Source organism: Chionomys nivalis, chromosome 20 (genome assembly GCF_950005125.1).
Source record: "Chionomys nivalis chromosome 20, mChiNiv1.1, whole genome shotgun sequence".
In the NCBI taxonomy this organism is placed as follows: Eukaryota; Metazoa; Chordata; class Mammalia; order Rodentia; family Cricetidae; genus Chionomys; species Chionomys nivalis.
Genome location: NC_080105.1, coordinates 15869137 through 15881327, shown reverse-complemented (window position 1 = coordinate 15881327; position 12191 = coordinate 15869137). Strand labels below are relative to the sequence as shown.

Here is a 12191-nt window from a genome sequence, read left to right as displayed (position 1 = left end):
TGGCGCGCGTCTCGTCGGCTTGCTTCACCCAGAGCCCGGGGAAAACGTAGTGCGGATGTTTTTAGCAATCCTATTGAGTTTTTAGTTTTGCCTTCCTGGGTTTCTTCTGGATTTTGATCTTTCTTGAGACAGCAGTCACGTACAGTCTGGCCTTTGAACAGGAAGGGTGGTTTAAGGATGACCTTGAACTCTAATCCTCCTGTTTCTGCCTTGGATCACCTAACTTGCTTCCCACGTCCTTTAATAAGTGAAACTTTTTTAAAGTTTTATTTTTTGTTACATTTAGTGCCTTTATGGGTGTTCACAGGACAGCTTGGGGAGTCGGTTCTCCCCTTTCACCACATGGGTCTGGAGATGTGTTCACTGAGCCCAGTAACTATCTTTTAATAAATCTCTGTATATGGAACATGGGGCAAAGGAGCTCCTGCAATAACCCAGAGAGATAGCTGCCAGTATTTCCATGTTGTCGATGAGAGAACAGAAGTTGGAGACATTTAGGGTTGATTCTGCTGAGGCCTTGGTGAGGTAGCTCAGTGGTAAAGTTCACTCTTAGCATTCTAGGGACCCAGTGTTCCATAAGCAGAAAGCTCAAAGTCAAGACTTGGACCTGAGCTAAGACTGTCCAAGCTTATGACTACAGTTGCTGCGTGGGGCAGCAAACACCCCAAGACAGAGGAGAGCTTAACCTACAGCTCTAGACTCATTTTACACTATGGTGTCGCCTGTGTACAGTTGTGTAGAGATGATGTGTTATCAGGTATCAGGATGCTAACCTTTTGCTTAAGGAAAGTTTTTTTTTTTTTTTTTTTTTTTTAAGTCATGTCCATTGTGGTGGTATGTAGCAGGCTTTCTTTTGGGTCACCAATCAGCTCCCAAATCATGCCACGGAGACTTATTAATCATGAAATGCTTGAACACTTCTGCTTGTGTTACTAACTCTTATAACTTAATTTGACGTGTTTCTCTTCATCTGCGTTTTGCCTGGGGGCTTTTTACCTCTTTTTTACTGTGTCTGGCTGGTGGGGAGCTGCCTGCCTGGCTGGCTCCAAACATCTCTTTCTTTCTTTCTCGTTCTCTCTTCTCATGAGCCTAGATTCCTCCTACTTATTCTCTCTGCCCCGCCAGCCCCTCCTATCCTTTACTGCCAAGCTATTGGCCATTCAGCTTTTTATTAGATCAAACCAGTACCTTAGGCAGGCAAGGTGAAACAGCACAATCTTTACTTAATTAAAATGAAAGACCCCAGCTTAGCTGCTGTTATGCCATTTTGCAAGGCTTTCACACAAAAATGTAAGTTCAAGGTAGTCGGTACTCCTAGGCTGCCAAACAGGATACATCAGGCCTAGGAGGGGAACAAAAAGTTCTGGGAAAAACTATATGTGCCCTAGATAGGGCCAAGTCAGCTATTATCAGATCTACATGTCCCCGAGGAGCTTGTCCCCCAAGTGAACCCATCGCCTCATTCGAACTCACCAATGGGATCCCTGTAACCATCCATCTGCTTCTATATGCCTGCCTCTGTTGCCCTTTTCCTATAAAAAGACCTTCTCCCAGACTGCAGGGCGTGCAAGTCCTCCGAAAGACTTTGCCACCCGCAGGTACCTGTGTACACCCAATAAACCTCTTGCTATTTACAGCCAGTGGTCTCGGACTGTTCCTTGGGTTCAGGGGTCTCCTCCTGAGGGAAGGTCCTCCCCGAGGGTCTTTCAAAACAAATGCATCATAAAGAAATGTAACACACCTTTACCTAGTTAAAATAATGTTTCACTACAGTGGTGCAATCCTGTAACCCTAACACTTGACAAGTGGAAACAGAGGGTCAGAAATTTAAGATCAGCCTTGTCTACCTAACACACTCAAGGCCAGCCTGTCTATGCAAGGCCTTATGTCACAATAATAACAAAACCCCAAGCAAAACTAACTAAATAAAATATAGGCGTGGTGGCACATTCCTGTAATTTCAGTATGTGGGGTGTTGAAGCAGGAAAATTGTACTGTGCTACATTACATGGTTTTATCTTAAAATCAACTTTTTTGTTTTTCTTTCCTTTTCTTTCTTTTTTTCCCCTTTCCAAGGCTGGGTCTCATTCTGGAGCTCTGGCCAGCCTTGAGCAGAGGAGATCCACCACCTGGGCCTCTGCCACCTGAGCGCTGTATTAAAGGTATACACTGCTGCAAACATTTAATAAAAACTTGTACAAGGGCATCATTTGGACTGGTCCTGTTCTCATCTACTTGAGTACAATTGACATACAAATGAGTCCTCTGTACGAATGTGTTCATATAGGTGCAGACCGTGGGAAAGCTGTTCTCAGAGTTTCTGAAGGAAAGATGCCACGTCCCCGTTCCTGCCTGGACCTGTCAGTCCTCCCTCCCCTTCCTATCGACCCTGATATCATCTCCCAATCATGTTCCACTGCCAGGTGTTTCTGATGGGTCCAATGGTACCCTGTACTCATGGCTAAGTATTCCGTACCTTTAGCACACATAGTCTTTGTAAAGAAGGGTGGCAAGGAGGTCACCTCAAAGGAAAAGAAATAGAACCTCTTCCTTGTAAAGCCAAGCTCTGTTAGGATGCCTGAGTCAGGTGAGTTATGTCCCATAGAAAATGTTGAGGTGTCCCTTAAGCAATGCTTCCTTCTGCTACTAAGTGTAACCAGAGCTGCTCTCCCAAGCCACCAGGCAGTAACAGTCTCTAGTGATTGGTTGGTCTGGAGTATAAGACTGTAGCTCTTCACCCCAGTTTAGCCAGTTTGTTTACCTATCGTAGCTCCAGATCTCCTGCCTCCCATTGTCTGAAGCCGTGACCATCACCAGACTGCAGGCCAACTCTTTCCTCTGCCCAAGCCTGCGGTGTCTAAAGTATGGTAAAGACCAGAACTGTGCGCTCAGATTGAGCAGGCTTGTAGTAGACAGCTAGGCATGTATGTTCAGTTATCAAATTCAGTGGGCTGGGAGGTAGAGCCCCTGCATGGCATAGAGTACTGAGAATCAAGCCACAAGTCAAAAAATACTCAGGAAACATTGCCTATGGATTCAGATTTAGGGTTATACCCCAGAAGATACGTTGTCAATTGAACCACATGCATCCCTATGAACTAGTCCAACTATTATCTTAAACCTTGGAGCTTTACAGCTGGACACACGTAGAGCTATGGCAAACCAGTTGGCTTATTCCCCTGCAGCAAAGGCTAGGCACAGTGCAATGCAACTTATTGAGGGAGTCAAGTACAAAATAAGCACCTTTTTCCAAATCCTATGAAACTCTGAGATAGAACACGTCTCACTTTCTTAGTTTTTGCAATAACGAGAGCCAAAGCCTAAGAAATGCCTTAAAACTCATAACTGGCACACACAATACAAGGTCCCAAACCTGTTTCTGTGTCTGTGGCTTTACCACACGGAGACTTCCCTTTAAAACACGGAGCAGCCTAGGCTTAGAATCCAAGAAACCCGGCTCTAAAGTATGGTTCTGTTCATGCATATTCTTGTTGTTGTTGTTTTTGGTTTTTTTGGTTTTTCAAGACAGGGTTTCTCTGTGGTTTTGGAGCCTGTCCTGGAACTAGCTCTTGTAGACCAGGCTGGTCTCGAACTCACAGAGATCCGCCTGCCTCTGCCTCCCAAGTGCTGGGATTAAAGGCGTGTGCCACCACCGCCCGGCCATGCATATTCTTTGCTCCAAAGCAAGGCCCCAGCGCCCACAGTGGACGCCCATTTGCTTAAGAGCCAACTGAAATAAGGCATTCTTAGCAGGAGATTGGGTAGTGCCGTGTGATACACAGCAGAGGGTGGGCCAGAGCCTGAAGGAATGGTGAAGAACCAAGTTGGCTGGCACTGTCTACACACGAGACCTCCGCTTTCGGGCAACAAGCAGACTCAAGGGCAGCAAGTTGCACAGCTCCCTTGAGAAACAAGGACCCTGATCTGGCCTCGAACTTTACTCAAGCCTGGGAATGCTTTCTTTTTAAATAATTTTTTTTTAAATTATAATAGAATTATCTTCCCCTTCTCTTTCCTCCTTCCAACCCTTCCCATGTACCCCCGCCCCCTGTTCTCTCCCAAGTTCCTGCCTTTTTCTTTAATGTTGCTATATATTCCTACATATAAAAATACAACCAGTCTGTATAATGTTACTTGGATAAGTTTTCAGGGGTGAACTCTTGGTATTGGATCACACACCAGTTGGGGATGTGGTCCTCTTTAAGGAAGACTATTTCTCTTGATCTCTACAGTCAAAGTTGCCTATAGTTCTTTGTCTAAAGATGAGGCCTGCTGAGCTTCCCGTCTCACATTAGCATGCCTGTTGCCATCTTCATTGTTCAGGTCTTGTGTAGGCAACCATGCTAATGAGACTTCGTGGGTAGAGTGTCTCTGACACTTTTAAAAGACATAAACTTAGCCGGGCGGTGGTGGTGCACGCCTTTAATCCCAGCACTTGGGAGGCAGAGGCAGGTGGATCTCTGTGAGTTCGAGACCAGCCTGGTCTACAAGAGCTAGTTCCAGGACAGGAACCAAAAACCACGGAGAAACCCTGTCTCGAAAAACCAAAAAAAAAAAAAAAAAAAAAAAAAAAGACAAACTTACAGCAAACATCCTATGCTTCAGGCTCTTAGTCTTCCCACCCCCTTCTACAATGATTCCTGACCTTCAGCTGCTGGAGGTATTGACCCGTTGGGACTGTGGGACTGAGACCCACACGAACTCATTTTCTACATTCTGATCAGTTGTGGTTTTCTGTAAGGCTCTCTGTCACCTGGAAAGAGAAGTTTCTTTGCTAAGGGGTGAGAACCACACCTAAGTTGGGGAGTGTGCTGCTTTCTTAGAAAAACCTCTATGATCTTCTCAGTCTCAACTCTGAACTCTTTCTTATACAGTAAGAGACATGCTGGGAATTCTTCTGCACGTCACAGGAAAGGCAAAAAACAAACTATAAGATATTTCAAACTGGGAAGTTGAAGGTTGGAATGAGGAAGGGAGGGATATCCCAAGTCTTCTACCACCAGTTAGGAATCCAGCAACAAACTTTGGCAAGCAAGAAAGAACTAGAAAGCCAAGACAAAGAGCTGTTTGACAAGCCAAGTAGTTAATCTCTGCTATCCGAACAGACTGACATTACATTTTAAGAAACACTTTAAAGACTGTAGGTAAAACTTTGGTTGACTGGGAATTTAGAAGCATAACACAAAATGTACTTGGTACTGGTCCCATGCCTGTAACTAGGTCCTGTGTTCCCTCTGATCACCCAATGAGCAGTTTGCTCTCCTCTCCATCAATGCTAATGAGATGATTTAGGGCGGGGCCCCCGGGATCCCTAAGGAAGGCACCAGTCACCTGTGACTAAATGACCCGGAGGATCTTTCCAGTCCCACCCAGAGGCGGAAGGAAACTACTATGCAAGCCCTGTTAGAGTGGTTGAGGCGGTGCTGAGTGGTAGCTCTGAGGACGAGAGAGTCCCACCCCTCACCTCAGCAGACCTCTTATTCTGCACACTTTACAGTATCTCTAAAACCAAGCCAGAATACAAGCCTTGTGTGGTAGTGCACGCCTTTAATCCCAGCACTCGGGAGGCAAAGGCAGGTAGAGCTTAAAGGCACCTTAGTCTACATAGCAAGTTCCAGGACGGCCAGGACTACATTTGAGACCCAGTCTTAAAAATAATAAATAAATAAAAGTCATGCAAACTAGAACAGGTCTTCCCAAGTTGTGAGCTAGCCTAGCAAAGGCATGTCACACAAGGGGTGTCACTGCTGCCTGCTTTTAGTCGGTTGGGAAGAAGTAGCATGTGGGAGCCCATTGTGTGACTCAGTTTCCACCCAAAGTCCATTCTGATTTATAAGTCATCAGGGTACAAGCTTGCCTGCTCTGTTTTTTCTAATAACCTTGAGGGCTATGAGAGACTTCTGATGTTGCCCATGAGAAAAGAACACTCTATCTAGTACAGTATACTGTTGACGACAAACCTCAGGACATCAAGAGAGAAAGCAAGGCTGCTTCCGAGCAGCAGGCACGTGTTGGAGAGGAGGCTGCTCACACAAGGACAGGAATGGTCTTGTCAGATAGACTGACCGTCTGTGCTGAGCTATGTTCTCCTTTTGTACATATACAAGTTCTGAAATAAACTCTGGGTTGTTTGGCTGTTTCGGCATGACCAAACAGACCTCCCGATTCTATCCTGTATTTTCTGTCTTAGTTCCTTTCATCTGACATTTCCTCGGTCTTGACGACCCCCAATCCAAGAACCCTAGCTGACTTTGTGGGAGCAGGTTCCTACAGTGCCAGCGATGGCATCTGGAGTGGGGTGGAGAGGCTGGTGGAGCCGAGCCCTGGACCTTGCGGGACCTGACATTGTCTCCTGACAGGGTAGAACTGAACTCTGGCTACCCAGAAAATAGCCTTGGGAGAACCAGTGGTGTGTGATGGCACTCCACACGCATGTCATCAGAGAAATATTCTGTGTTGTGAGGGGAGAGAGAACCATTTCTCCCTTCTTGCTATAGGAACTGACTGGGAAAGAGAAGGTCTGTGTCCTGCTCTTGACGCTGCTGTGAGAAATGGCTGAGTCCCAGTTTCATTAGACCCCTGACATGTTTGCTAACAATGGCTTTGCCAGGAGACTACACTAATGTGGACACTCGTGTCTCATCAAGTGAACACAGACCCTGAGTAAATTCTGTCTTCCTTTATAATGGAGACTTCAACTGTGAAATGTGGTTCTGTTTACATTGGAACAATTTATATCAACGACAAAGAAATTTTATCGCACGTTTCTTTCCTAATGATGGTAACTTGCCAACAGTGCGTTAACGTTTTAGATTCCTCTCCTGACCAGTAGCCACAGGATCTTATTACTTTCTTTCAATACCCCCTTTCTGCTGTGTCCCAGTTGCTTCTCAACTGGGTTTCCCCTTCCATCAAGGCTACTTTTTTTTTTAAATCTGTGTGCTACTAACCATATAAAAGCAAGAAAATATAGAAAGTTTAAATTTGACCAGTCATTTACTCTGATGGCTGAGGTCAGTTTCTCTCCAAGAACAGCTCCCAGTGGCACCAGTTACAGCTTTAATATTTCTAGAGTACAAGTTACTTTAGCAAAAGCAAAACAAAAAAAAACTAAAAATACAATTTTGTTAAAAACATGAAAAAAAATTATAGAGATTTAAGAAGTTGGAGGACCCAAGTTTTGCAAAAGGAACTGGCAAAAGGAGACACACAGCTTAAAATCAAGGACATTATGAAACAAATAATATACAAACTTTTATTCAAAGATAATTCAAGAAAGACACATGTTGGTCATCTTTAAAGAGATTAATCGAAGATCTCAGAAAAACTATCTGCTCAATACACATGGTTACTCACAGAAAGCTTTCTCTTCCGTTAATAGCAGCTAAATTTATACACACAGAAGGAATTCTTAAGACCATGCAAATTCAGTTGAATTCCATACATTCATTATATTCATCAAAAACCTGCAGGTATGTTCATGCCAAAGGTGTTACTTTAAGAAAAAGAAAAAAGAAAAACACACACCAAAACATGACCAAGATTAAACTAAAGAAAATAATAAATAAGCATAATTTATATTTTATTTAAAAAAGTTTGGCATCACACATATTAAAGTGTGTTACACCATGTTCATTCCTCAGAAGTGGCGTTTTAAAGTGTTAAGCATTGTTAAATATCAAAAAATACAACTCTGTTTTACAATGTAGTACTGGCATAATTCAAAGTACTGTGCCAATTATAAATAGATAATCAAGTTTCAAACATCTTTTCAAACATATTTAAAGGAAAGCATATAGACACACATTTATATGCACACAATTTATTATATTCATGTAATCAAAGATATTTATAAAAGCAGACAGTTTCCTCCCCCAACTATGCTGCATACTTACACAGATTTTAGTCTGTCCAGAGATTCTCTGTTCCCAGTAGAGATTGTTCAGGAGGAAGAAAGAGAAAACTTAATTTTGCAAGAACACACGTTAACTTTATGCTCTTTCACAAAATAATCCGTAGTCGTTCGAGGCTGATAGGAACTGGTTTTTATGAAAGCAACTGCAGTCTGGAAACCACAGCTTGGCGACTGTAGTCTAGGTCTCTTGTTAAGTCAGTCAGCTGCTGCTCGGTGCAGAGAAAGCCTACACGGTGCTTCTACCAAAAATAATCTTCAGGATCCGAGGCCTCTAGAGGCAGACGGTCTCGTCTTCTGCTGAGACTTAAAGTGCAGCTACAGGAGGAGAAGCGCCAGGCGCTCAGTCACTTCAGAAATCCTGCTCAACGGTGGCAGGTTCTCATGTATAGATACGCTGAGACGTCCTCCAGGCTCATAATGGTTTATCAATAACTGTGACCCCTGCATGAAGGAATGAACAAATAAAATATGTCATAGAACACGTTCTTGGCCTTTGAGAGAGTTCTGAGTTCTGTACTGCTACGGCCAAAGGTGACTTCTGAGTACCTTTCCTCCGGACGACAAGCATCACGTTTAAACCTTGTATTTGTTCAGGCTGGAGAGATGGCTTGGTGGTTAAGAGCACTGACTGCTCTTCTATAGGACCTGGGCTCAATTCCCAGCAGCCACATGGTGGGTGAAAGCAATCTGTAACTAGTGTTCCAGGGGATCTGGTGCCCTCTCTCGACCTGGGTGGACACCAGGCAGGCATGCACAGACACGCACGCAGGCAAAACACCCACACATACAAAATAAAGTAGTAATTTAAAAAAATTACGTTTACTTTATTTTACGTACATGAGTGTTTTGCCTGCATGTATGTATGTGCATCACATGCCTGCCTGGTGAACTCAGAAGTCAGAAAGGCATGGATCTCTGGACACTGCGTTAGGGGTAGCTATGAGCACAGCATGGAACCCTATGGAACTGAACCCGGGTCCCAGGCAAAAACAACAAGTGCTCTTAATAGCTACACCATCTCTCCAGACTTCATCATCTTCTTCTCCCCCCGCCTTTTTCTTTTTCTTTAAAAAAAAAATAATAATAAAGCTTTTTCTTAAAAAAAAAGAACGAAAGAAAAAAATTGTACGGTCGCCACCTGATTATGTTTGTGTGTGTGCCCGTGCAAGTACAGCCTGTGTACCATGACCACAGGTGCCCAGAGAGTCTAGGAGACGCTATGGGCTGTCCTGGACCTAGAGGTCCTCTGTAAAGCAGCAAGCACTCTTAGCCCCAAGGCATCTCTCCTGCCCCTTGCACTACCAATTTAACCCATATGGCTGGGAGAGCTCTGCTGAGGTCAGAATGAATTCTACATCAGACTTCTCGCCCTAAACATTTTTTTCCTTTGAAGTTATTATTGGGGAGAATCTGCTTTAGTCAGAAATTAACAAATTGTACCTAATACTTGAAGGGTCAGAGAGCATGCTGGAGGGTGTGTGTGTCCATCCTCTTGATCGTGGAGTGTCCTGTGGGTGTCTATGTCAGTTAGGACTCAATGAAGTAGTTGGAAATTTCCCCCCTAACACTGCATCACTTTACTCTGGGATCCTGCTATTAGGATCACCTGCCATATAGGACACCTCATAGGACATCCTGTGAGGTGTCGTCTTGGAGGATGGATAAACAGCAGTGAGGATTAATGAGTAAGAATTAATTCCCCCCTCTAGTATTATAGTAATTGTGTTACATTCTGACATTTAAAACATCATCAGAATTAGTAAATGTAGAATATATGTAGTTGTAAAGACACCATTAGAGATAATTATAATTTCTCTTATTGAGATAATGGGCCAAAGATGACATAATTCAACCAATGGTTTATAAAGTAAGGCACTGTACTAGCCTCCTGGGCAGTGCACTGAGATGGGCATACTTGTTTTTAATTAATTATTTTATTTTTTAGAGGCAAAGCGGGCGTGTGTGTCACAGCACGTGTAAAGAGGTAAGAAGACAACTTGGAGTCATTTTGTTCCTTCCATCATGTAGGTCCCAGGGACCTCTCAGGTTACCAAGCCTGGCGAGAGCCTTTGCCCACTGAATGCTCGCTCTTGCTAGCCCCTTGGTCACTCTTCGTGGTTAAGGAATTAAAGCCTTGCTGCGGAGTGAACTGATCTCAACCATTTATACTGTTTTAAGTCATTAAAATGTATTAACTCTTGAGCTGTGGATTAGGTATCCTCAGTATTGCATTAAGAGAATGCGTGTGCTTCATTGTCAGTCCACGCGGTTAAGATGCACAGCTGTGTGTATGATACAGAAGACTTTCCTCTTACAGGAGGATGCGTTCCATCACAAGGATGTCACCTGCACTCCAGGAGAAGGAAGGAAGGAAACCATACCTGCATAGCTTCTCCCCGTGCTCATACAAGAGGACACAACTGTCCATTTATCTGTTGTGGGATTATAATACTCTACGGAGGCCAAGTTGCAGGAACCGTCATCTCCTCCGACAACATATAACAGACCATTAACTGCGCAAACACCTTTAAAACGTTAACAGAGAGAAAACAATTACTTTCAACCTTCAGGCAAGTACAAACAACCCCCACGTTCTCTCAGGTGATACAAGTGACGCTCCCTAAAAGGAGGTGGGGGGTGGGGGTGATGCCATGTGAGACCTACTCTGTATGCGAGCAAAGCTCCTACTATGCACCATTACTGCAGGAGCTGCTTTAGCTATGACAGTTCACTCAGTCAGCACAACAGCTGCACCTGGAGCTGAAGGTATTTCAGTCCTCGTTGAGAGAGAGAGAGCACAAAGTAAAAAGGTTCTCAATGTCAGCTTTGCAGGGAATTCTAAGACAGTATCTATGCCCAGAAGGCGGACAAGAGTGGGGCTGTACAGCTCAGTGGGGGAGTGGTCACCCAGAAGGTAGCTATTTTGTTTTCTTTAAAGGGTTGTAGTTCAGTGGCAGCGCACTTTCTGAACAAGAGGTGCTGGGTTTAATCTCGGGCACTGCCAAAAGACAATGGTGCCTTATGCTGTAATCCTAGCACTCTGGAGGCTCGGGCAACCTGGGCAACATACTGAATCCTTTGGCTTTAAAAGAGGAGGAGGGGATCACAGTATTATTTATTTGGTTACTAGAATAACTTTTGTCAGGCTTGGTGAAAGCACAAACGCTTCTAGGACAACTTTTAAAATACCGATCTCTACTATAGATGTACAACACACGCACTTTTCTTAGCCCCACACAGGTCCTTCCGGAGGCGACAGGGTTTCACTGTGCCTTGAACTCATTATGTAGTCATGTGCTTTTAATCCCTGATTCTGTCTCCGTCTCAAACGTGCTAGGATTACGTAGGCCTGTCCGTCAGACCCAAACTTCTTTTCTTTTTGAGAGAAGGTCTCACTCTGTAGCTCAGAATGGCCAAAAATTCACCCTGTAGCTCAGGCTGGACTCAGCCACAGTAACCCCCTCCTGAGTGCTGGGGCTGCCGTGTAGCCCGTCTTGCCTGACTTATATAACAAACACCATACACTACCCCAAAATAATTTAATCTACATAATCTAATAGCTGCATACATTTCCACATGTATAAAACCATGCTTATCTTACTTCCTGGTAGTTATTTAAAACGAGGAACAAAAAGCACCTATATGCTTAAATATTCATAAAATAATTTACTGTAGTTTTTCTTTTTTTAAAGAAAACTTCAGAGATAAACACTATATTTCAACTAAATTTCGTTTAGGGCTGGAGGGATGGCTCAGCAGTTGAGAGCACTGGCTGCTCTTCCAGAAAGCCTGGTTCAGTTCCCAGCACCTGCATGAGTGGTAACTATTGCCTGTGGCTTCAGTGTCAGGGGATCCTATGCCCTCTTCCAGCCTTCACAGGTACAGACATACAAGTGATGTACAGATATACATGCAGGCGAAACGCCCATACATCACACACATAAGATAAACTTTTTGCTAAGTCAATGGAATTATTTTTAAGTAAAGAGCCTAAGCCAGGCATGGTGGCATACACATACCTGAGCTCCCAGGACCTGGGTGACAGAGAATATCAAGTCTGGGGCTAATCTGGTCCATAGTGAGACCTAGCCTCAAACACACAAATGTTTGAGATTTCCAAAATAATTATTCAAACATGCATATTCAAAACTATACTAAAACAGAATGAACCTCCTTTCTTTTGCTCAGACTCAACTGTTTAACTGTTCTAGTCTTTTCACAAGAATCAGACTCACACTGTTTCAAACAATTCAAAATATTCAAAAGCAGACGTCGC

General features: G+C 43.8%; 1 protein-coding gene across 1 annotated transcript in view; it reads right to left on the bottom strand.

Annotated features, from left to right (window-relative positions):
* Positions 1-7241: 7241 nt before the first annotated feature.
* Klhl2 (kelch like family member 2) overlaps positions 7242-12191 on the bottom strand; it is a 112925-nt gene continuing 107975 nt past the window's right edge. Inside the window, exons 14-15 of the mRNA XM_057752557.1 lie at positions 10297-10440; positions 7242-8356 (exon numbers count right to left, since the gene is read on the bottom strand). Of these exons, the coding sequence (XP_057608540.1) occupies positions 8328-8356; positions 10297-10440 (173 nt within the window). The 3' untranslated portion in view covers positions 7242-8327. The remainder of the gene's footprint in view (positions 8357-10296; positions 10441-12191) is intronic.